A 25,211-nucleotide genomic window follows, 5' to 3' on the forward strand; every position below is an offset into this window, starting at 1 on the left:
AATCGTGTATACAGAGTGTACAAGTTAAAAGTTACCAAGGTTTTTTTTAAAAAAAATATAGAGCTAAACGTACCCCCTTAGAGCAATAATCAGCGAAAGCTATTTAGTAATTTAGTTTGGCACTTGGCCCCTGGAATCTACATTTTAAGACTAAAATATACTATGCTATACCAAACTATGCCGTGCTAACCTCAGCTATGCGATGCTAAATTGTCCTCTGGGCAATTAGAGAAGGAGGAAGGCACGGGACAGTTATGCGAATTTAAGCCCTCGCAAGCGTCCCTTGGACGTCACATACCTTGACGACGTGAAAGTAGCGCTTGCCCACGTCAGCCGATTTGACCTCCTGGTCTACTAGCGCGATGCCGTCGAATCCGTGCAAGTTCAGCCACTCGATGGCGCTGCGGGCGAAGTGGCCCATCTTGGGCGGGTTGCGCCACAGACGGGCGTAGAAGTCGCTCAGCTGCTCCGCCGACACACCCACCAGCATGGGCAGCTGGGAGCTGGCACGCAGCTCCTTGAACTGCTGGAAGCTTTGCTCTGCGCCGTGGGGGTACGGGTGGGGAAAACGTCAGACAGACAGACAGACAGACAGACAGACAGACAGACAGACAGACAGACAGACAGACAGACAGACAGACAGACAGACAGACAGACAGACAGACAGACAGACAGACAGACAGACAGACAGACAGACAGACAGACAGACAGACAGACAGACAGACAGACAGACAGACGGACGGACGGACGGACGGACGGACGGACAGATTGTATTGGGGTGAAAAAAAAGAAACAAGATAAATATGTCCCGGTCCACACCACTGGGCCCTGTCACACTAGCCCGACACGCCGCCGACGCCGACCCGACAAAGACACCAAAGATCGGCCAACCCTGTCGGCCGACCTTGTCTGTGGCAGACCAAGCTGTCACACTAGGCCGACAACGACACCAACTCGTCCGACGACCAGATGTCTTCGTAGTGTGACATGCTTTGACGCCCGCGACGCCGACAAAACCGGTCTGCCGACCGTGTCGTCGCGAGATCGGTCGCTGAGCAAAAACATTCACGAGACACGAACACGATTTCGCTATAGTACTGTTTGTTTATGTTCATAACAAGCTCTGGGATAGATGAATGTCCGAAAAGGTATCATTACTGAGGATCGTTGGCCAATGCGAAGGTGCTGGTTGAAGTGATAACTACGAGACAAGCAAATTTCATCCTATAGCCGCCTGCTGCTGCTGCTGCTACTGCTTCGTGCGGCTCGCCTGACGTCTGCTAGATCCGCTGCTGAAGCCGTCGCGGAAATCGAGCATAACTTTATTTTATTATCGGACAGGTTGATGCGACTAGAGGAGTTCCTTTATTACTGCGCTGGCTAGTTCCAAAGCTCCCTGAGCTGCGGCATCGATGAGAAAACCAGCTAGGCTTAGCGACGAGTACGGCAGCCGGGAAGCAGCGCAGTTCGTCGCCCTGGCGCTCCCGCAGGCGTCGTCGTTGCCGAAAGCGCGGCTGTTGCGCAGGCATGGTGTCGTTGCTCGAATATAGCATGCGGCCTTTCTGATAGCATGGCTGTTTCGTTTTTTTTTTCTTGTGCGAACGTGAAGTAAACCGAGCCTGCTCGCCGGCAGGCCAGCATGGATCCCGTCCGCCGCCGTTATAAAAATCAGCTTAAGATTGTTTTTGACGTAAGCAATAAACGCTGAGACTGAAAAATGTGACAAATGTATCATTTCTGAGGATCGTTGATCAACACCGAGTTGCTGGTAAAAGCAACAACTTTGATAAGAGCAAAATTTCTCGCCAGAATCGCCCAGCAAGCTGCCGATGGCCCGCCGTTGTGGTCCGGCTCGCCTGTCGCCCGCAGCGGTCCGCTAGCTCCGCAGCCGAAGGTGTCGCGGAAATTGACCATAATTTTAGTTCATGGTGCGATTATACTGTTAACAGCCAAGCGGTATTAATAGATATACATGGTTTGCATGTGACGTCACGTCCGGCGGCGCGCGCTGCGGCGGACATGTTGGTGCAGTCTGTGCGGAGTCGGTGGAGTGCGTATCGCACGCGTTTCCTCGCTAGTGGTAACACGTGCAATTTTGTTGCCTTTTGTGTGGCATGCCGCCGCTTCTCAGTAAGCAGCCTTTAGACGCTACCTACCGCTTAGATCTTATGGGGTTGGAGCGCGTTCGGTATGCGGAAAAAGTGCGTCTCTTCGATAATATCGACCCGTTCATGCTGCGGCCGGGAACGGACACAAGCGATGTCGACATATTTCCAGAGATTTGTTACGGTGACATCGTCAATTACCTTGCTTTTTCTGCAAGCTTTCTGACCCTTGAAGAAATGAAGGCGTTTAAGTCCACCGAGGCGCATAATTATTTCACTAGCGGCTTGGTGAAGGGACTGTCGGCAAAACAGCTGCAAGGGGACAATGTGCTTCTACTTGGAGAGGTAAGCCGCAGGGCATTGATCTTTGTAAGGATTAGAGTAAAGAAATAACGGTTATTAAATCCACAAGTGACTGAGTGTAGGCAATCACTCAGTAAAGTTATAAAAAGAACTGTTTACAAACTGTGAGGCTAGTGATTCATTTCTTCATATGTACTGAACCTGGACGACTTCAGATTAAATCGCGAGTTATTCTATTTTTATGGGCATATGAAAGGAACCGTTGCTGATTTATCTTAGTTTGGAAACCCAGCAAGTTATTGCGCAAAAAAGAAACGGTCATGCGTGGAGAGATTGTTATCGCTCGCTACAGATTTGTCGACCAACAATTTAGGTCTCGCCTGTCGCGTCGCGCACTATGGCCCGCATTAAGTGATCAAGCTCATCGCTGTTGCCGTTTTCGACGGTCCGGTAGCACGACAAGATCGACAGTGACTCCTCAGCCTGACACTCCGCTTGAGCCGCGCGTTTCTGGGTCCGTCGTCTTGCCGCGCGAGCGTGGCGACCGGGATCACCCTGTTTTGCGCTGTAGCCGAGCAAAAGCGTAGGGGCCCAGTCCGGGTCTGTCTCCTCCCACAGTTTTGACGGTCTGCCTACAAAATGCAAGAAAAATTTGTTTAAAATGAGATTTTCCGCTATGCTTGTACGTCATGCACCTAAATAAACACTGTGCATATGCAACGAACTTACCTTTTACGAAGTGGGCGCCGCAAACACGTATGCCCGTCCTTTCGGTGTTAAGCTCGGCGCGTTTTATCCGAGCCTGCCACACCTCCCGTCGCTTCGCGCATAAAGCTTTCGTACGGTCACCTTGATGCTCGATGACCTTTGGAAGACGAAAAAAGTCTGTGTTTGTTGATTTCGCCCAACAAGTGCGCTTGGAGCATCCAACAACAGCGCAGATAACCATCGCAACGCCGTCGAAGTACACCGTACGCGCGAATTGCATCAAGTGCACCACGGCCGCTGCGACTGCACCAACATGGCGGAACAGTATCCCAGGGTTCCCAGCTACGACGTCAGTGCAAGCATGTATAGCGCAGGCTACTTGCGAAGCGGCGTCCGCTGCGCCGGGCAGCAGCACAGTTCGTCGCCTGGCGGGACCGCGGGCGGTGCCGTTGCCGAAAGCTCGCTACTAGCGCAAGCATGCTTTGTCGCTGCTCGTGTATAGCAGGCGGTCTTTCTGATAATATGGCTATTTCGCCTTTTCTGGTGCGAACTTCAACACGCAGTAATCAGACCGCTGCGGGTGGAAAAGCGTACACTTTGAGCTCGAGTGCTTGAGTCGAGCGGCGCAACGATGCTTGCTGCTCCGTGTGTCCTTGCTTGCAGTGGGGCTGCAATGCGCAAGCAGCGACCGGTGCATCGCGCCGGCCGAGTTTTCGCACATGGGTCGCCGGCTTTACTTCTGTCGCGAGTGCAACACTGCGGAATGCTTCTTATCAGCGCCTCTGAAGGACAAAAATTGCTCTGTTCTCCATGGCGTCGTGGGTATGGCAGTAGCTTCGCATTCCAGAGGTTCCTAGTTCGAGTCCGCGCCAACGAGAATTTTTTTTCTTTTTATTATTTTAGCCTTAAATAATCTCTCCCGTCCTGTTTACCCGCGAGCGACTGGATTTTTTTTTTCAGCCATGCCTTTCTGACCCAGAAATAAGTGCCGCTCAGTACTGGGCTGCCCTCAGCCTAGGTTCATAATCACGATTGTTAGTGTTTTACTATGGTGGGATTTATTTAAAAGAGTTAAAAATGAAGCGTCCCGGCCCATGAATTTCGCATAGCAGGAAATGACAAAAGAGTGAGAACGAGAAAGGGTCAAGTCGGCGGGAGGTCTCGCACGCTGTCTCGCTAGTGTGACATGGGAGTTGGCGGACCATCGGCCAACTGCCGTCTTGTGGGAGACATGGCGCCGACGCCGACAGTCGGCCGACTGTTTTCGTCGGCGCAGTGTGACATAGAGCCAGACCTCACGACGACATGGTTTTGACAGACCGAGTCGGCCGACTGTTGGCCTAGTGTGACAGGCCCATAAGTATAGCGGGCAGACGGACGGACAGATAGATAGACGGGCGGAAAGATAGACAGACGGACGGCCGGCCGGAAAAGCTGCAGACAGAGAGATAGACAGATGGGCGAACAGATTGACGGAGAGAAAGACGGAATGACGTACGGAGAGGTGGCGCGCTCACCGTTTTCTTTTGGCATGAACCACTTGTGCTCAGAGAAGAAGACCATGTCCTTGTAGACGAGGTGCGTACAGTGCATGGTCGGGTAGTGGTCCAGGTCAGAGGTCAGATCGCCCGCCACACATAACACCGCCGGGCCCTCTGCGAAACCCCCCGGCACAAGCGATGAGGGCTGCTGCTTCTTAACTACCCATGCTAGGTCAGTCTCGTGTTCCGTTAGGTGCGACGTCTTGCCTGCAACTATTCGATCACACCGCATAACTCACTGTGGGCTCCGCGCTCGGCACTGTGACTGGTCCACAAAATCTGAGGTTAGCTGACAGTTACGTCAGCTGTAGCGTCGAGATAAACTCCTATGGACCATATTATAAAGAAAGTTGCAGAGCGCCAGTGACAGCTTATTTCAGAGCCCACAAACAACGTCACTATTTTTTAGCTTATTTCACAGCTTATAAACTACGCCGCTATTTTTTAAGTTCCAAAAACTGGTCCCGGTCAAGCCCATATTCTGATTTGGAGTTATGTTACTGGATGTGTTTAAGAATTGCACGTTCGAATACCTCTCCTCCACAAACGACAGATAACTGAACAACGATATTGCAAACACCCTATTCTTTCAGCTTCCGGGCTGGAGTCACCACTTATGAACGCTTCCTGTGAAGGAAGCTCCGACAGGAGCTCGGGCGTTGCAGATTATAGTGATGCAACTCCATGTGTTCTGGAGGCTACCTCCCAGTTGGGCGTCAACTTCCCAACATTTGGGATAAAACTTTTATGCAGCGTTTTTATGGCGGCATAGTAGTCTCTGCTATTACTACTGAGGCTGCTGGTTTCAGACAATCATACAAAATTTAAGACACTATAAGATACAGTGTATGCCTACTTGGCGATGCTTTGGACCTTTCTCGTTCTTCTGAGCGCGGTGGAGCTGTGGAATAGAAAAAAAAATTACTTGGTTGCATTCACACAGGCAGCAAGCATTACCGTTTGCGCCGATAAACTCTTGTATAAAGCGACGTCAATGAAGAATGAGTTGCAATTCTGATCTTTTTAACTCTTTAAGAACGTCACGGAAATCCCTTGCACATACTAAGGAGTGAAAACCCCAACGAACTATTCGGGTGCAGTAATCTAACTTGCTCCTCCGGAATGCATGTGCGCCCCACACGTGCAGGCGGCCGATTGAGCATGCAGGCCGTCAGGTACTACGTAACGAAGGACAGAGAAACGGTTGGTTGTCGCCTAGTTGCCACCATGGAGGAAGAAAAGATCGAGGGAGCGTCACGTGACAATTGAGGATCCCTGTCCTCTAGCATGAAGTGGAGAAAGTAGGCCCTCGTGGTTGAGGTTGGCTGAGTGGCCGAGTCTTGGCCCTCACGCTGGGCCGACTTCGTTTGGCATGTAAGAAGAAAGGGAAAGGCTTCAAAAGCGTTTGGTCTGCGAAGGCCGCTCCCAAAGGACGATGCGAAGGACGATCCTTCCTAAATTTTTTTCCCATCATAGTTGCCGCTATAGTTGCTGCACTCTCGCTGCGCCGCCTTTTCTGGCAGTGGCGAATACTCGGCGGTAAGCTTTTTGAGAATTCTGAATAGATGGCAGCACTGCGCCATTTGTTCGGAGGGAAGAGCCGTTACTAGCGATTTCTTCGGCTGGCACTGCTAATCGTTGTCGTTATGTGGTGTATGGGCGATCCGAAGGCACGACTACGCATTGTACGGTATCGAGTTTGTGAATTCATGGCATGAGCTGCTCTAACTATTCCCTAGAATCTGCCCTAGAAGCTGCGGAAAGACGGGGGTAACACCGCGAGAAGCTTGGGCAGTTACAGCCCTACAACGCTGTCGAAAAGCGGAGGGAGTTCGAGCGCATAGCGAAGCTTCAAGCCGCGAGTAGCGACGGAAGAATAGAGACATTTAGCATAGCAGAGACGTAATACTAGTGTAGATTTGTACCGGTTTACCAGACGCTGGCTTGGCACGCGCAGTGGCCTCTCCTGACATCTCCCCTGTGACTGCACGTCCGCAGGAGGCATTCTATGAACCGGAATACGTCTACGCTGGTACGTCCCCGCTATGCTAAAAGCCTCTATTGAATCCGTGCTTCCGCTCTCTCATGAACCTGAAACCAGTAGTTCGTCGCTTTGAGCGTGCATGTGATGTCACGAACACACACACACACGCACACGCTAATCATATACAGTCGGGGACAAAATTCTCTGGACCGCACGAAGCCGAGAGCTCGGCTATTAGCCGGCGGCTGGAGTCCACACTTGTGGAGGTGAAAGAACACAACTCTGACTTTCATCTCCACAAGTGTGGTCTCCAGCCTCTGGCTAATGGCAGAGCTACCGGCTTCGTTTGAGGAACGCGTGGTCCACAGACTTTTGTCCTCGACTGTAGGAACACGTACAAATGACAAATACACACTTCACTTCAGCGCTGTATATCGCGCGCGTGTTGCTACTGATTCCTTTAGAAAAGTGGCAGAACATTCTTGTACCTTTTTTTTCAACGCCGTAGAACTCCTTTTCGACGTGGTGCTCTGTAAATTGGCAAAAGAAAGTCAAAAAGTTAAATATTGGCGCAAAGTCAATTGGTTGCGTACATAAAAAAGTGGTTATACTGAAATGGTGCATTAGGGAGACCTCATGAGGTCAGTGACCCCAACAACGTCCCTTATTCTCTTTAGTGTCTTGGCCAAACGCTTCACGTCGACAGTGTTGCAGATAAATATGAGTAAAAAAATCGGTCCGAGAGCAAAAAACAAAACAAAAATTGCACGATTTTTTTCCTGTCATGACACCAACTTCAGTTTCTTTGGCTCAATGCAGAAGCAAACGACAGAAATTAAGAAAAGACTTGCTCTGTCTGGCTATATCCGCTAAGTGAGTATCAAGTCCATTGTTCGCTAAAGTACATGTTGTTCTCGGCTCCCAACTCTGTTATCTTGTTCAAAGTCTGGCTGACACAGATTTCACGTTCGCGTCCGGTGGACACAGACAGTTGCTCAGCTACAAGCGGTTGCTACGCAGCTCGTTTACGCTGTTTTAGCCTTGAGCCATTTCGAGAACGCTTTTCGTTGGTTTGGTACAGCGTGCTATATTAAACTGATCAAACGGACGAACAGAAAGACAAGTGCAAAAAAAATCGCGATTTGTTTTGAATTGTCTGTTTCTTCGTCCGTCTAATCGTCAGTAGTGTTGTGCGGCGGCGCACTGTAACCAATATACAGAACTAACTGGCCCCTGTTTAAGCAATGCTCTTTGTAAAGGCGGAATTCGCAGAGAGTGTAAGATATGTCTGTTGTTCTATCGGTGACAAAAGTTAGCGGGACGCGAGTTCTTGGAAAAACTTTCATTGTAGCTCCACCTCACTACCCAGTCGCCTGATATTGTTACCAGAAGAAGAAGCATTTAGGTCCTTAATAGATTCACACAGATATCAGGCGAATTGATAGTGAGGTGGAGCTACAATAAACGTTTTTCATAAAACATGCGTCCGACAAACCTTTGGCTCCGACAGTACACTTCAATGTTAGCTTATTCTGGTATTGTGTATATATATATATATATATATATATATATATATATATATATATATATATATATATATATATATATATATATATATATATATATATATATATATATATATATATATATATATATAGATTAGAGATCGATGCGTTTACCTTGGGAATCGATGCAGTAGGAGATTGAGAAGCGAGTTGCATCAATGGATATGGATACCACCCAATGCGCATATTGGTTTTTCCATTTCTCATAAGCGAGTAGTTACTAACTGATATCCACCTAAGCGCAACCGTACGGCCACAGAGAAGAGCTATACGGCTTCTACAAAAATTTCGCAGTGAAATAAAAGTCCGTCTGGGTCCGGCGTTCAAACCCGGGACCACCGGCTCACTGGGGCAGTCCTTCTACCGACTGAACTAACCGGGACGGCTAGCATATCGCAGTGCGAGCGCGAATTGATCAATAACTCAAGTGGAACGTTGTTGGTCTTACGTTGTCCGAAGTTGTACAGCGTGCACTCATACATTCGTTCACACGTACCCCCTTCGCCAAAAGTAACCGAGCAGCAGGTTTTTGCTTCTCCACCGCATAACGGAGCAGTTACGGCTCACATAAAAACCGAAAGGTGTCATAACGTGAGGACAAGCGCTCCCCTTAGTTTGCACAGACTCACAACTTAAGGGCTGCCATAAGTGCTTCGCTACGCGGCTAAGAAACGAACCACCGTTGCCCGGTTACTTTTGGCAAAGTATGTAGTTACATGGTGCTTTTCTTTTCTTCATTCAGTTCCTGCTCGCGCTCGGTTCTTACCGACCGAATCCCCTTGCTAACCTTTGGCTTCAGATCGTGAAATGTATTGCGGTACCCCATTAATAGACACCTTTAGCATGCTGCTTACCGTGTTACCTTTTCCTTCACTGGAGTACCGAGAGACAGCGTGACGTCAGTGCGCATGCACCCGGCAGCTGCGCGGACGCCTGCCGCATCGGGACCAATCAGCGCGTGCTCACTGGCAGTGGGCGGGCTCCCGGTACTCCGGTAACGGTAACACGGTACATGGTATGCTAAATATGTCTAATGAGTATAGAAATTCTAACTAAAGACCGTGGACAAGAAGAAAGCGCAGTTCTTCACGTACTCTGCACTTCACGGACGGCCTGTAGTCTCGGGAAGCGGTTCACACCGTCGCAGGCGGCTGCACTGTCGTCATGGTCCACGTGGAAGGCCGCTACGCAGACTCCGTGGAATACGTCCATTGCACGGCTCACCTGATGGCGCAAAGTGTAGGAATGTAAAAAGAGATGCAAAAATACCGTTAACTAAACCCTTTAGGTTCCACGGTACTGAAGCTGGGTTACTGACGTTCCGGTCGAAGCATGTGCTCCCTGTGTACTATCGGGGACAAAACTCCCCAGGACACGCGTGTGGCAGCCAAAGCATGTAGCTGTGTTACCAGCTGGTGATTGCTGACCATATATGCGGAGGTGAACGTTGACCTTGGGTCCTCTAACGTATGCTAGTGAAATCAAGCGAATAATGGCACACTTTGCCTCTAGAAGCCTAGATCGTAAGTTGATTGTCCTGGAAACTTTTTTCCCCCGATAGTACGTGTTTGCACAGAGTAGCCTATAGTTTAGCGTACGTACGTTTGAGCAGATCACGGTCCACCAAACGGTAATCACTGCCCAGAACACTTGCAACGGGCAATGGCCAAGGAATGCATAAAGGCTGCTTGCGGTTCGAAACCAGCATTAGGAAATAGACGAGGGCGTCCTATGGAATGGCAACAATTGTCTACGTGAGATTGGCGGCAGGCATCTCTGAGTGCTCGAAGATATTGGGACTGCGCCATGCCGGGCCTTTAAAGGACAACTCTGGGATGACTTATCATAGCTCTAATCAGAAAAAAGAATCAGCCATAAAGCATCTAGGGGGACAGGCGGACACCTTCTGCTTGATGGCTTCTTCACTGTCGTAGGCAACCCATGTCTGCGGCTTGCGCCTGGAAGTGGACAGGGCCACGCTGTCTTCGTCAGGCGTCACCCAGACGGAAGTGCCGCACATCTGCGTTGGGAGCACACAGGAGGGCTGGCCTGAGCACGCGAGGTGATGCAACCGCGCATCGTTCAATAGGAAAGCATCGACGACTGGAGTGAGCCGGCGAGCACAATACTCGTGACGATCAGGCTGCTGAAGAGTGACTAAGGCCAGCGAGCTGACGGAAATTACGAAATATGTCGCACACACAGCGCGCAGAACAGAAAGAAACCCACGAAGCGAGGGGATGCATTGCGAAATACACGAAGCTGAGAAGACAATAAAAAAAAAAACGTGACACCAAGTAGCAAGCGTATACATAAAACATTTCGGAGGATGCTAGCACAGGAGAGGAAAAAATAGCTTCTACGTGAATACCATGCTGTTGCAATATATTGGATAGTATGTTGTGCCGAGTTTGTTCTTGAAGTCGCCTCCGATAGTACTTTGTAGAAGCCTACGTGTTCTATACATGATCTAGCGACAGTAATTTGTGCGCTGTATATTGCAGTTAGTACTAGTTGGCATTTTCTGAGGTCCTATGCGCAGGAAGTACTAAAATTTAAGGCCCGTGGCAGTAACACACAGCAAAGGTCATTCCTCTTGATACAAAATTTCCTTATTTCAAATCTACTCGACCGGGGGGAATTCTGTTAAACGTTTGAGTAACCGTTTCCAATTCGGCTTCGCCTGCCATCTGCTGGCCGGCCCAGTTAGCTTAGTTGGTAGAGGGACTGACCACTGCTTCGATCTACGAACCAAAACTAATTTTTGTTAAACTATGAAGTTTCTGTGAAAGGCGCCCAGCTTTACTTTGTAGCCGTATGGCTGCGCTTGGGTGGATGCTAACGCGTAATGGCATTCATAGAGAGAAACGAATAGGAGAGGAGGCGCTCCGAGTAGAGGCCACTCACGTCGCCGTAGTTTATCCACTTGCGGCCCGTGCACCAGCCACCCACGACGGGCCGGCTGTTGGCGGCCACGTCGAACGACATGGTGGACATGTCGAGCGAGAAGCACATGTTGTGCGTGCCGTTCATGCTGTCCTCTTCCTCCTTGACCATCTCCATCCAGAGCAGGGCCGTCTTCACGGGGATGCTGCTGGGCGTGTCGTCCACCCGCACGAATATGGACGGGTAGACGAGTCTGCAGAACTGCTCGTCCTCGTGGTAGTGCGTCTCGACCACGAAGATGTCCGCGATTCGGAGGTACTCTCTGATGCGGTTCAGCACTACCTTCTCCGTGTACTGGTCTGGCGACGCGTACCCGGAGAAGATGAGGGCGGGCTTGGGCTCTCCCAGCTGGGCCAGGTCGTCCTGTATGCTCTTGAGCACCTTGGTCATGCCTCGCTGGCGCGGTGTCATGAAAAGCTGGCCGGTGATGGCGACGCCATTGAGCTCGTTCTGCGAGATCCACTTGGCCAGCTGCGAGCTCAGGGCCGACAGACTGCGTTCGTCGCGGTCCGCGTAGTCCAGGAGCTCACGCACCATGCCCGGGTTCAGGGCCACCGCGAACTTGGTGGTCACGAAGCGCTCGCGCAGGGACATGAACTCCTCGAAGCCCGTAGTGGCTGCCGGAAGCGCACACCAATAGAGATTGAATAGTTCAATCAATCAATCAATCAATCAATCAATCAATCAATCAATCAATCAATCAATCAATCAATCAATCAATCAATCAATCAATCAATCAATCAATCAATCAAGCAAGCAATTTTTCATCCTTATGTGAGAAAGAGGTGCCAAAGTAAGAACAGATTTAGTCCTGTATTCTCTGAAGAACGTACAGGATTGCATTATGTGAAGAATAATGAAGACAGCGCACACAGTCGCGCAGGCATGCTACGCGCGGACGACGTTAGCTTCGGTCAGTGATTAAAATAGTGCTATTTTATCTGAGTATCGAAGTTATTAGATTGACCTTGACACCACAAGAGTGCGCGTGTACGCTCGCCATCTCGAACCGACCGACATCAGTCGTCGGAAAGCTTAATTACCCACCCAGCCCGTGCTACAGCTAATGATTCGTGCCGATGCTTCATTGCGGGCCTAGCTAGGCCGCAAGTAATTGTTGGATTTCTGCGACTGTCACAATCCTTGTAGTTCGTGCGACACATGTAGCATCTCACAAGATTCTGGTGGCTCATAAAAACAAGATATATACGCAGCGGCACGTTCTAAATGGTCTTTTGGCAAAACCGAGCCAAGATGCTGCAACTTTTTCTGCATTTTTTCTTTTTGCTTTTTTCTATCTTTCTGATGCAGTAAGCCTCGAATCTACAGCAATAAGCTCATTGCTTTCGTATTTCAGAATTCCGCCTGCGTTAATTTAATTTTGGCGCCAATGAATTCGTCGGGAACCGAGAATTTCACAAGGGAGGGAACATGAAGCGAGACTGCTCACAGTTTCCGCTGGGGGCGAAGTTTCGGCTCTGCTTGCTGAAGATCAGGTCCTTGAAGACGAGATGGGTGCAGAACTCTGCCGGCATGTGCATCTTGTCCGTGGCGTTCTCCGACATGAAACACAGCAGGTGGTTCGAAATTCCTGCGCACGAGGCAAAGCGCGCCGTTGTTCAGACGTCTGTCGTCAACGCTTTATCTTTTTTTTATACCTCAAGAAATTGAGCATAGTTGTGTAGGTTATAGATTTCTAAGATGCAGGGTGTAGCCATATGTAGCCGTAGTTCTCCAATGTTTATAGTGCTGTATGCTGCTCGTCGAATTCATCACATCTTTTGTTTTTGTTTTCTCTGCGTAGACTACTCTGTCATGCCACTTCTCAGTGTTCATTTGACGCATAACAATAAGATTTAGTGAACAAAGAAGGGAATGTTTTTAAGTAATAAAAATTATTCACAAGTAACCCAAACGCTCTTTGCAGCCTAGAAACAGAACGTCCTATTTTCTGTCACTAAGTGCAGAAAGAACGCTTTCTTTCTGTCCTTTGTTGACAGGTACATAGCTGCTCAAAAATTCCCAAGCCACAGGGTTTGCTTTTGAGCAGTGTAGTCGGGCACTTCAGGCACATATGAAGCTTTCACAGTCGTCAGGGAGAGGAGGAGGCTTATCTGCAGCTTCCGTAGATTTTCAGCTCCGAGGATGTCGTAATGGCCCCACTATATGTATGGCTCGATAGCACGCCCTGTGGGGATGGACCTCCTGCCACACCATGTAGATTTGAGGAAATGTCAGTGTAGCTGCTGAACATTTGGCAGCGGTCCTCTTACCGCCTGGCTTGAGACCTTTGACGGGCCCGTTTGACTCTTCGGTAGTGGTCGGAGTTGGCTGGGTTTTTTTAGAGGCCTTCTTCTTGTATGTCTCGCGGAAAGCTGCGCAGAAGAAGATATTACTTAGAGCGAACAATCTTCTGTCTAGTTTGAGCTTCGAACAACGTTGGTGGTGAAGTCCGAAAGCTTACACTTCTGTTGCTCGGGAACACGGTGGTGGGCACGTGGGGCGTCTGTTCACAGAAGGCGGGAGAGAAGAAGAGAAGCGTGAGAGAGTTACGAAAATAAATAAATGCAAACTTTGGAGCTCTTTCTGAGCTTATTTCTTCTGGCGGAGAACGCTACGTACTAGCAAACCAGCCAGGACAGATTCAAAAAGCGGTTTGTACGCCTTTGTGCGTATTACGATATTAGGAGCTTATTTGCTCTCTTGTTGAAGGCCACGGTTGGACAGCGCGTGCGTCAATCACGGTTCTATACATACATGATTACGATCATGTTGACGATTTCGAGTCCATACCAGCACGTGCCCATGATAAAGCAAGTTTCGTACGGAGACAAAAAATATCTTTGTGAGTCTGGGGGCCACAGTACAAATCAACTGTTCGGACGGTGTGACACAGTAATTATTCTTCTCTCCTATTCCACGCTAATCGTCCGGTGCAACGACTGGTAGATACCAGCTATTCAGGAGCGCATGCCGTCGCTTGATCAAATGATGTAAGGTGAAAAATAAAAGTAAACTAGAATGAATACAAATACGCAGAATCATAGCCCTGATTAAGAAAAGACACAACCAAGCACTGTTACCAAGGAACCACTCCATACGGGATAGGAAGCACGAGTTTCACGAGCAAAGAGCAGCTTTCTTGTTTTGTTTTGTTTCAAGCCCAATAATTTTTCTAAATTCACAGAATATAGGCTAGGCCCGTAATGGTTCTATAATGTGAATGACCTTAGATGCGCGAAACACTAGAGACCAATTTGTGTTTTTTTTCTGCAAGGTATGGACTACTGGGGACAAAATTTTCCGGCACGCGTGTTCTAGAAAAAAACGTTTATTGCATCTCCAATTCGCTGCCCAGTCGCCTGATATTGTGAAGAGAGGAAAAAGGATCTAGGAATTGAACTCCTTCATACAATATCAGACGACTGGGCAGCAAGGTGGAGCTCAATAAACGTTTTTACTTGAACTCGCGTCCCGGAAACTTCGGTCCTCAGTAGCACATATTGTTACATGTGCGGGAAAAATACGGGAGGTATTGCGTTCTAAGCTCGCCGCCATCGGGTACTCATTGGCTTTCTAATACTTTCAAGTACCTGCCAGACATGTATTATCGAGGGCATGGCACTTGATGTGGCATGGTTCGGAACTTACTGTACTGGGAGGATCAGTTATTTTTGCCCCCGATAGTAGACGACTTTCTCCAGGGTGAGACGCTGAGATACGGCGCCACCCATGTGTGGTGTGGGCTATGCTACCAGAATTCGATAAAAACAGCATTGGAGTCGCCTAATGCAAACAAGAGTACTTTATAATAGTAATGTAACGTAAACTTCATGAGCGTTATAGGCATCGCAGTCCAACTAAAAGCACTTGTTCAATAGCTACAGAGCGCGAAAAAAAAAACCAATAGTGCCTTAATTTATGTCGGTTTAGGTCCATTCCGAACGTCTTTCTTTTTCACGTCATGGAGCAACATTTTGAAGGGACAAGGGAACTGCAAGGCTGTGGCCGCTTGTCAAACCAGCTTGAACGAACAAAGTCAAGCCACTGACAGGAAGGCAGGTGAATTTCTTTCAGAGAACGCGCTCCTGAAGGACGCACTTTGTTCAAAGCAAACGGAAAACGGTTTTGCAGTATAGCTTCTTCTGCAGGAAATCAAGCTACTTGAGGACTTTGTTGAAGTACCCCCTTTGCCAGAAGTAGCCGGGCAAGGTGGTTTGCTTCTTAGCCGCGTAGCGGAGCACTTACGGCAGCCCTTAAGCTCTGAATCTGTGCAAAGTAAGGTCAACACTTGTCCTCACATTCTGACCCCTTTTGGTCATTAGGGGTGCCGTAACGGCTCTATTATAAGGTTTAGAAGCAAAAACTTGCTGGTCGGTTACTTTTGGCTAAGGGGGTGCGTGCTACAACGTTGTAATCATTTTTTTTCACATAACCGCAACACTTGTCGTATCACCATCCGAGCAAAGGTCTTTATACAGCGACATCTAACTGTTGATTATGCTCCGCCAGCCGTGACCACGTTATTTCAGCAAGATTTACAAAGCTTGTCTCTTTATTTGAACCGCTGCCACCCTTGAAGATGCTTTTCTTTTCTTATTGCCATTTCTGACACATTAAGAGACCAGTGGTTGTCAGTTCCGCTCATTATATAGCCTACCAGTGTCCACGTCTATAACGACTCGAATGGTAGCGAGTAATCAAATGAAACTAATTAATTTGATTACCACAAATCACAACGCACTCGCGCTAACAATCCGCTTCGCAGTTTCATTCCTATACAAAATATACAACGTGTTTCCAAATTGCTTTCCTGAGGTTGTGTGTTACGTCCTGTACTTTGATTCTTGCAGGTTATCAGGATTAAGATAAATGAAAACCTTGCTATTTGTAGTATAAAAAACTATAACTCACTCGACTTTTCCTTATTTGATCTCAGCGCATGCTTGTGCGTAGTCTTGTGCGTGCCTGGAAAAAGAGGTTTCATAAACTTATGTAAAATCACCGTAACACCTGCGGCACAAGTTACCCTCATTGGTTCTGGTTAATCACTCGAAGGTTCAAGATATCAAGGACGTACAAAAGTAATTATCTCACTGTGTTTCAGAGCATCTGCTATTAAAATGAGAACTGCCGCTAAAAAAACATGGCAGTGTAGGAGACAATATTATATGGTGCTTCTAATGACAAAATACACTACCTTTATAGAAGTGAATAATTAGAATTAAGCCTTATAACCACCCCTACAAGCATGCACACAACGACTCAAGCAAGTAGAGTAATGGGAAAAGTAGAAGAAAACTATTCCTTACGAGGCTTTGCTCTTCTAGGCTTGACCGTTGGAGCTTCTGGCAGGGGATACATAGTAAAGGCATGTTAATACTAAAGGAAGAAAAAAAAAACTCGTGTACGGTCAGTGCTACCTGGTCAGCCTTGAAAGGTATGCATAACAGTCCATTCAGAACTGTTCGAAAGTAGGGATCCATCGACACTGCCAGATATAGCAGACATTACTCTAAAAATGCAACTAACTGCAGGCCATATTTTAAAGGAGGCATAACTGTAACGACTCATTTACGCATTTTTTTTGTAAAATTCTATGCACAGCTTTTTGTGCAACGTTTTAGCGCATGGAGCATGTCTGCAGTTTTCTGCAGCACACAACGCACATGACTATTAGAGTGTGTGACACCACTGGTAAGTTTATGTCGGGAGGAATTTTTTTACAAATGGCGTAATGTTGCTATGAGGTAAGGTGATAGAATGGCGACTGTAAAGAAACAATAGCGTTGTTTAAAGAGGACTGCTATCAATCCGAGCTGAACCATTGCTGAACTCAACTGAATGAATCAACGAACGAAGCGGTCAAACACATGAATTCAGTTCACTTCATTTAAAATTAAACCCCTCCTCGAAAAGGATAACTGCTGTGCATTTCAATTAGCACATCACACGATCATACACTGTAATTTTTAAACTTTCCTTAGCATCTATTTTTATTCCTCGTTTTTCTGCGTTTGTCTATTCAGTATACCAACTCATTGCCCTTGCTGCATTAGTGCCTGATAATACGTCAGGATTCGAGGGGTGGGGGGGGGGGGGGGGGGTGCTCTAGGGAAAATGCTGCGAGACCGCTTCGAGGTATGTTATTGACTGCAGAAAAGCAGCTGTAAAAATGCACTTCGGCACCTAATTACATTATGCGTTGGCAACGTGATAGCATTAGAAAGCAGTTGATGCCTTTACCGGAAGTGCTGTCACTTCTGGTTTGGTGACGCCACTTCCCTCCACAGCCCATGGGGATTACTTGACGGTCAGGCACCGCTTTTTTTTTTTAAATGGTGCTTCTTATGGTATCGCAGTAATAAACCTTTTAACGTTCTGAAGTTGTCATGAACGATTTGGTTTATGGTTTGGTTTATGACGGTTTAACATCCCAAAGCGACTCAGGCTACGAGAGACGCCGCAGTGAAGGGCTCCGGAAATTTCGACCACCTGGGGTTCTTAAACATGCACTGACACCGCACAGTACACGGGCCTCTAGAATTTCGCCTCCATCGAAATTCGACCCGCGCGGCCGGGATCGAACCCGCGTCTTCCGGGTCAGCAGCCGAGCACCGTAACCACTGAGCCACAGCGGCTGCTGTCATGAACGTTTGGAAGTCATTTCTAGGATGCAGGAATCGCCGGTCAGCGCCCTGTGATGCTGTTTAAACGTGTGAAGGTTCCGAAAAAAATAATAATGAAATTCGCGATAATAAAGCTGAAGTTGCACATTCGATGGGCACATATTGTGAAAGCAGAGATACTTTCGCTTCTTGTTAATTTAATTATTATTTTAAAAAGTATTTCCTAGAATTCTATACCTTTGGAGACATGCAGGGCTCTTAAATTCAGGAGCATGCCGAGAGCAGGAGACACCTTTTTGCGGGAGCTAGCTTTAATATAAAATTGTTTTCTCAGTACAACGCGGGAAGCTCGAAATGGCCTGAGGCAGGAGTGCGAGTTTTGAGAATAAATTCGAGCATTAAAAATAAGCATAAATTTAGAGAAACTGCATCATTTGCGATTTATTTAGGCGCTGCATAACTCCCCGACTGAAACTTCCCGCATGTCTCAAGCGTTATACCACTCAGTATTACGTGTCAGTTATTAGTCGGGATAATATGCGGCAAAAAGTCCTATTCTTTTCAAATGTAGTCTTCCATTTTCATTCGTGCAACAATTAACGACTTTCTTAAAGCTTCGGTGCACGCTACAAGAAACACGACGTATTTCGGCGAGGGCGCTTGTGAAGAAGTCGATCCCAACTATTTAAGTTTTGCTGGCCAGTAAATGCACAGAGTGACTCTACATATGAGTAAATAAACTGACACTACATTTTTTTCCCTGCACAGAGATGCAAAGAGTGATAAAATAGCCATGTATTTTGTTTCTAAGAATACAGGTTTGCTTGTTTTGTTGCAACCTCCGTTCTCTGCATTAGCTTTGTGTCGAGAATGCTCTGAGCATGAGAACTTACCCATGTGCCGCCTGTGGATGCTTCCCTTTAGGCTCACAGATTCCACATCACTCTGTGGCCCTAGGTTGAAGAGACGAAAACCACCTTATACCGCCAAAAACTCCAAAAAAGGGCTAAATGCGTCATGTAAGGCAGCAAGACATGCAACACTGGAAGAACATTTCTGTTTGAAACGCACTGTTGCTGAATTGTAGAAAGAATATCTTCTGTTCTCTTCCATCTCTTAGTAAACCAAAATGACGTACCGCCAGTGAATTGCGACAAGGTACTGTCCTAGATTAAAATTATAAGCGCGGAAACGCGGATGCGCAATGTGTGAAGCGAAAGTTTCGGCAGCTGCCTAGTGCGCTGAATAGATCTCTTCAGACTTTGGCTGCCAGTCCGACCATATCGCTTAATTGCTTTGCAGATAGCGTTTTATCATTCGACTGCGGTTTTCGTTCAGATAAGTTTATTTGCACCTTATGCGCAAATATTGCTGTGGATGGCAAATGTCAGAATAATAAACGACAGTGGCCGGGAAACACAGTGCAGAAAATCAGGAGCAGACAGTTCTTAGTTCGCTTCCTTGCAAAATACTTAACAGCTGCACACAATTAAACCATTTCCTGCGCATCTCATCGGGTGAGACTAAAATAAAAGAGGTGACTGAGAAGCGTATGCGACTTTCCCTATGTTGTCGTACGACCTTAGCGCTCGTCTTTCCCGATTATTCGCAGAGTTAGAGAAGCTGGCTCCTCCACACAGCTCATTGTTGAGACAGTCACTGCGTAAGGGGCTTTTGCGTTTAACCGCGTTTGATTATGTGCAGGTATTCTGTGCTGTTAGATCACACAGCAGCGAACATGCGTTGGTAGATTGATCATTTCATAATTCTCCGTTTGCGTTGTCCCGGGGAGTTAACAATGCAGTGAAACCACCTTTCCATTTCTGACAGGGTCTTCCTTGAAATAGGTCCTTTTTTGGCTTGCCACGCCAAGAACATTTCCTGTTCACAGCACCTCCTTTTGGTGGATGCAAAAAGCTCGTTTTATTATTCTAAACATACAATTTGGTTTATCAACTAGTGCTTGACCCATATATGCGTAGTGTCCTGCATGTTAGACACCATTTTTTTTTTGCGCAGTAATTCTAAAAGCTCATTGCATAAAAGCTCGCGCCCGCCAGCTTAGGTTCGAAAGGCTCTAAACGCTTCCTATGCAAGCGCTGCGTTGTGTGCGTTTAGGTATGTGCGTTTGTGCACTAAGAAAGAGCCGCCAGTCTTCCCTGGAAGCAGTGAGCAAGTTCGACCGCATCGACTACGGTGTAATTCGTACGAAAAGCAAACAACAGTTTCACATTGTAATAAGAAAACCACCACTCCTGATGAGAAATTAGGCGTAGAAGTCAGTTTCAAATGTTTCAAGCTTTGTCACACGCATCTGGCAGTGCATTTTCATAACTGAAACACGCAAACAAAAATAGGGAAGCAGGAATGAAACAAACAAGAGAGAGCGCCTAGCTTCAAGCGTCATAACAACACTTGGAAGAATGACTAACAATCTAAAACACTAGGTTACTCAGGCATGCTGGCCTGTGTGGCGCAAATTTACGTCTAGATAGGCAACCTATTTTTTGGTTAGTGAGACTAATGCTTTACTGACGCAACAGTCTATTTTTTATAAAGGAAGCTTTCTTGAATTACTATGCTAAGCAGAATCGTTCGTCGTCCAGTTATTTCTCATCTGCTCCGGGTTTCCTGGCTAAAAATAAACGCCTCCGCATTTTGTAAGTTCTCTTGGTTCTGGGAGGCGTAGGCGTTTACTGAGTCCATGCCGCCATCACTACTAACAGTAACCGGAGCCGGAACAAAGGCGTTTAGCGATGTAGGCTAAAGAAAGGTAAACAGGAAAGCGAACGCATTGCTTACAATTTCGAATCTCAACGTTGTCGTGCGCATCGTGAGATTCGTAAGCGCCCATGGCTCCATCTGCAAAGAATACGAAGACAGCACCAGGACATAGCGCTAGCCAAATGTATAACGGTAGTCGAATCACTGCCTTGCGAGAATTATTGGTGAATCCGAGAAGGTAGAACATAGAAGGGGGTGAAAGCGGAGGGGGTTGGGGGGCGGGGAGGTATCACTGTCGACACTCATTTAGACCGGTTTCTCATTCCCTCAACCTTTGTGTTGTGAGTGTTTGGCCTTAGTGCCTTACTGTCAGAAAATCTTTAGTACCTTTACGTTCTCTAGTGCGTGTAACACTCATACCTATTTCTATTTTGAAAAGATGGCAACTTTGGAAACTGGCAGCCTGAACGCAGGTTTCAGCAGTTATTGAACCTGACGTGCAGTTTTTTTCCCCACAAACCTTAGGCCGTCCTTTGATCGATGTACTCTTATGCCATAATGCCTAGTATTCATTGCAGCTTTGCGGCAAATGGCAGCAATACCCTGTAAAACATGCACAGGAGATGCACTACGTCCCCTTTTTTCTCACCTAAATGGTGCTAAATGAGTAAATGGTGCACGTGCAAGATAGACTCCATAAAAAGGTTTATCGATGTAATAAAAAAAAAAGAACTGAACAGGACGTGTTAAAACTGATATGAATCTAAGCCAGAACGTTACTGTTCATGAAACCGTTGAAGTTGGCGGCAAAACACAGCTGCAAAGAACGTAATAAAAGCTTGCAATACCATCAAACTTAGGGCCGCTGAGGGTATCCTGATGAAATAAAATGAACATTTGTCTCTTTTTTGTTTAACTATATCTCTACCTGGAGAGGTTGGTGTTAGCAGTATCTAGCGACGCCAAACAGCTGAGTAGGTTATAACAAAAAAAAATCAACATCTAAGCAGTCGCGGTAAAATCGGCGCCCCTCTCATAGAAAAGCTGCGCAGTATTCGCCAGAACAGTGGCTACCAAGTGCCGTAAAGACACCTGACCGCCACGGTGACAGAGAAATGCTTGAGGGTCCTACTTGGCATCCTGGAATGGAAGCTCTGGTGGATGAAGAACCCGAACACGAGCGACAGGACGATCGCACAGAGCACCACCACCAGGCTCTCCCATGTGATGAAGCTGCCGAACGGTCCCCTGCGTGTAGGAACCGAAAGGTCGACTGGCGTCCAACTGCCGCGCACAGCTCGAGGTCTTCGTTTCGCTGGTTGCACGCTTCACGTCTTGTTGGAGGTGAAAGCGTTCAACTCCTATAGGCACACGTGCAGGGAACGCATGGCTGGTGGGATGAATTTTTAGAGCGCTAGTTCTTAGTAGCTCGTTCTTCGCGTTAGCGTAGTCGTCGGCATCCGAAGCGCCTCCTGCCTACGTTGGCAAGGGGAAAAGTTGAGAGAGAGAAATCAACTCACCATATCTAAGGGAGCAGAGGCAGAGGGTTAGTGGGAGAGGAAAGAGGGAGAGGTAGTGGTAGGCCTCGGGGGGCGAGGTAGAGAGAGAATACGACGTGACGGGCTTGTTGGCTTGGGCGTCCACCTCGGCTGCGGGTGGTCTTTGGTTCGAAACCGACCGACAGTCAAGGATGGGTGCAAGATGCCCCTGGCGCCCAGCTTTCTAAGGGGTTTGCGCTCGAAAGAGGCTCCACAGATCGCTCTGCACTCTTTAGGAGCCAAACCCAGTTTCGAAAACCTCGGCCTGCAAAAGCGGTTCGTGATCCAAGAGAACCGCAGCCAGCGAACAAACGCCACACAGGAAAGAGTACACGTACACAAGACTGATTCATGTTACCGTATAGTTCATGTTGACTGGTGTTATCGTGTTCACTCGGGGGTTCAAATTCAAATTCGTATCACTGCAGTGCTGGACAAGCCTGGATTCATCCCTGGCTGTCTCACTTTGAGAGAACAGAAAACACACACGGCTGATGGGATACATTTTTAGAGTGTAAGCTCTAAACATGTCTGTGAAATATTCTTTGCTTACATACCACAGCTAGCGCTCGTACATTCGCGTTATACGTTCCTAACTGTCCTGTGATTTTTTTTTATTTGCCAGTACGGTGCTGCAGGAGAAATGCAAGACTTTGTTCCTTTGATAAAATTCAGCCGGGCTGAGTGCCAAGGGCATGTGTCCGCATGTCCGACTCGTGCCAGCGAGTTGCCCCAAAATATTTTTTTTCTCCATAGCCGCACAGATGGCTTTAAGACACCCCATAGTGCAGGAGGACTCAAGGTATTCGACACATTGGGGTTCATTATCGTGTGTGCGGTCGTCTTTGCGTGTTCCTCCACCGAAAGGCAGTTCGCCGCGACCGGGAACGAGCTCACGACTTCGAACAGAGGCCGAATTCCAAAGGCCACCTCGGCAAGTTGTGTGAATGTGCGAACTTTGGGCTCCATTACAAGCTGCACTCGATGTTTTCTGCATGACATAGTAGCTCAGGTGCACAGGGTTGTACAACCCTGGCGTTCGCGTAAGTTGCTCATTGTATGTAAGTGAGGGAACTAACAGCTCGCGTGCCGGGTACGTGACGTAGTAACAAAATCAGCAATGTGTAGTCAGTAAGAGAGGCCCGCGTGAGCGTTTATGGGCCTTGAAAAGTTGTTACAAACACTTACGGTCTTCGGCGGAGCCCTGGAATAAAAAAAAAACTCTTTTCAACAAGAACGCTTATCAGGACGGTTCAAGTGCCAGAACGTGAGCAGAGACAAGAAAATGCTCCCACGCGCACTATAAATTAAGTTCATGCAACTAGCGAAATCGAACAGCGAAGCGACACAAACACGTGACTGCGCTGCTACAGAGGACAACGGCGAGACGATGCCGGCTGACAGTCGCAATGTATCGGTTGAAGTGGCAATGAAAGACGCAAAAGGGTAAATGAGTCGATCAAGCCAAATGCAGGGAACTTTCACAAGAAAACGTTACATGACTGAGGATTTCCTATCCTAAATGAGTATCCCTCTTTCGAAGCTTATATAACCCGCCGTCTTGTACATTCGAGGTTTCAGTGCTTGTGTAAGCAGCCATCTGTATCTTTGTCTATTTAGTTGTTTTAGTGACGTGTGAGTTAAAAAAATAAATAGCAGACGTTGTTCTTCCCCGAACCCCCTTTTTTATCGAGCCGTATTCTCTCGGCAGACTCTCACTGGCGCAAAGAAAGCTTTCTGCTTACGACTTGCAAATGATGGCTCATTCCTGAATAAAAGCGTCATGATCAAACGCTGCGAAACTACAGGTGCACCGATATATGCATCACTTATGATCATTAGAGCTATGTGAAGGCAAGTATTATTATAGCTCATTTTCAGGAATTATCACAACTGTGTATAAAGGAAGATTTTTTTCGCTGATAAACAGGCTCATTTGCAATTCATCAAGACACTGCGTATAAAAGCAAAGTCAGCAAGCGGCAGAAGCGATAGTTCCTCTAAGGTAAAGCTTACACGTTAATTAAGATAATTTAGGGCCCGCCAGCTTGCGACACTGCGCATATCATTGAACCGCTCTAACATCCTCCGACAACGCATGCAATATCGCTTTCGTCACATATGCGTAGACAGCGTGGGGAGTTGACTTCGTAAAGAGGTAAGAGAGTACACGAAGCTCAGAACATCTTTCTGCTTGCACATATACCTTGCATAGACGACAGAGATGAACCCAGATGAGCCCTGCTAACTGTGACCAGCGTGTTAAGAAAGGAAATATTTGCGCTCTCTGTGGACGAATGGGTGAAAGCTGCACGCTGTTTAGCTCGAGTGGGAACTCTGCCATTGTGAAAGCGAAGCTAAGAAAGACGCCAATTACTAAAGGCGCTCGCTAACGAGGACAGTAATTGCCAAGCGGATTAGTTTCATCTACCAGTAGAGTACCCTAGTAATACACTCTGGGGGGCTAGTTGGTGCATAGTTTTGACAAAAGACGATGCGCAAAACAGACAACACAGGAGCAAGACAGGCGAGACAAGCGCCTGCCCAGTACAGTCGCGGCTGCGCTCAGCGTCACATCCCCCACCAGCTCGAGACCCAATTACTGACTCGTTCCGAAAAGCGGATGGTGCGAGCTGCCCATGATGGACGACGAGCTGCTGCTCCGAATGTCGGCGAGCAGGCGATGCATGTTGCGGGCTCCCTCCTGGCCTCTCCGAGGAGCGTGGAACCACCGGCTGCCGCCGCCGCCAGCGGGGGCTCGCGAACGTGCACGAGACCCGAGGGCGCCTCCCGGCGGGCCTCGCTAGAGAAATGGAGCGCGGCAGCACTACGGAGCAGCGCGACACTTGCCCTTGCCGGAGAAGGCGGCCACGGGTTTGGTCATGGCTCCGCTTGCGAAAGGCCCGGCCATGGCGATGCGGGTACGAAGCGGGCGCCGAAAACTTTTACTTCATCGGGCACCGCTCGAGGCCCGCCTGCGATGAGGAAGAAGGAATGGCGAGGCCGGAGGTGGAGGAAGGAGGACAGAAGCGTATTTTACGTTCAGCGACGGGGCATCGTTTTTCCAAGGCTAATTCAAAATTTTTAATGTACATTTTTGTTTTATACCATCAAGCAGTGGCTATATAAGTGATCATCATCATCGGCCCGGCTATGCACACTCCTGAA

At 47.8% G+C, this 25,211-nt stretch overlaps 1 protein-coding gene across 1 annotated transcript in view; it reads right to left on the reverse strand.

Moving 5' to 3' along the window:
• The window catches only part of LOC144098614 (uncharacterized), a 47,794-nt gene extending 22,792 nt beyond the window's left edge, over positions 1-25,002 (reverse strand). Inside the window, exons 1-17 of the mRNA XM_077631397.1 lie at positions 24,894-25,002; positions 23,232-23,247; positions 21,638-21,753; positions 20,584-20,643; positions 18,675-18,734; positions 16,465-16,500; positions 16,067-16,120; positions 13,617-13,658; positions 13,426-13,527; positions 12,603-12,743; positions 11,114-11,769; positions 10,110-10,226; positions 9,301-9,430; positions 7,130-7,171; positions 5,514-5,558; positions 4,634-4,771; positions 299-540 (exon numbers count right to left, since the gene is read on the reverse strand). Of these exons, the coding sequence (XP_077487523.1) occupies positions 299-540; positions 4,634-4,771; positions 5,514-5,558; positions 7,130-7,171; positions 9,301-9,430; positions 10,110-10,226; positions 11,114-11,769; positions 12,603-12,743; positions 13,426-13,527; positions 13,617-13,658; positions 16,067-16,120; positions 16,465-16,500; positions 18,675-18,734; positions 20,584-20,643; positions 21,638-21,753; positions 23,232-23,247; positions 24,894-24,954 (2,058 nt within the window). The 5' untranslated portion in view covers positions 24,955-25,002. The remainder of the gene's footprint in view (positions 1-298; positions 541-4,633; positions 4,772-5,513; positions 5,559-7,129; positions 7,172-9,300; positions 9,431-10,109; positions 10,227-11,113; positions 11,770-12,602; positions 12,744-13,425; positions 13,528-13,616; positions 13,659-16,066; positions 16,121-16,464; positions 16,501-18,674; positions 18,735-20,583; positions 20,644-21,637; positions 21,754-23,231; positions 23,248-24,893) is intronic.
• Between the last annotated feature and the right edge of the window lie 209 nt (positions 25,003-25,211).

Source organism: Amblyomma americanum, chromosome 7, assembly GCF_052857255.1.
Source record: "Amblyomma americanum isolate KBUSLIRL-KWMA chromosome 7, ASM5285725v1, whole genome shotgun sequence".
Lineage (NCBI taxonomy): Eukaryota > Metazoa > Arthropoda > Arachnida > Ixodida > Ixodidae > Amblyomma > Amblyomma americanum.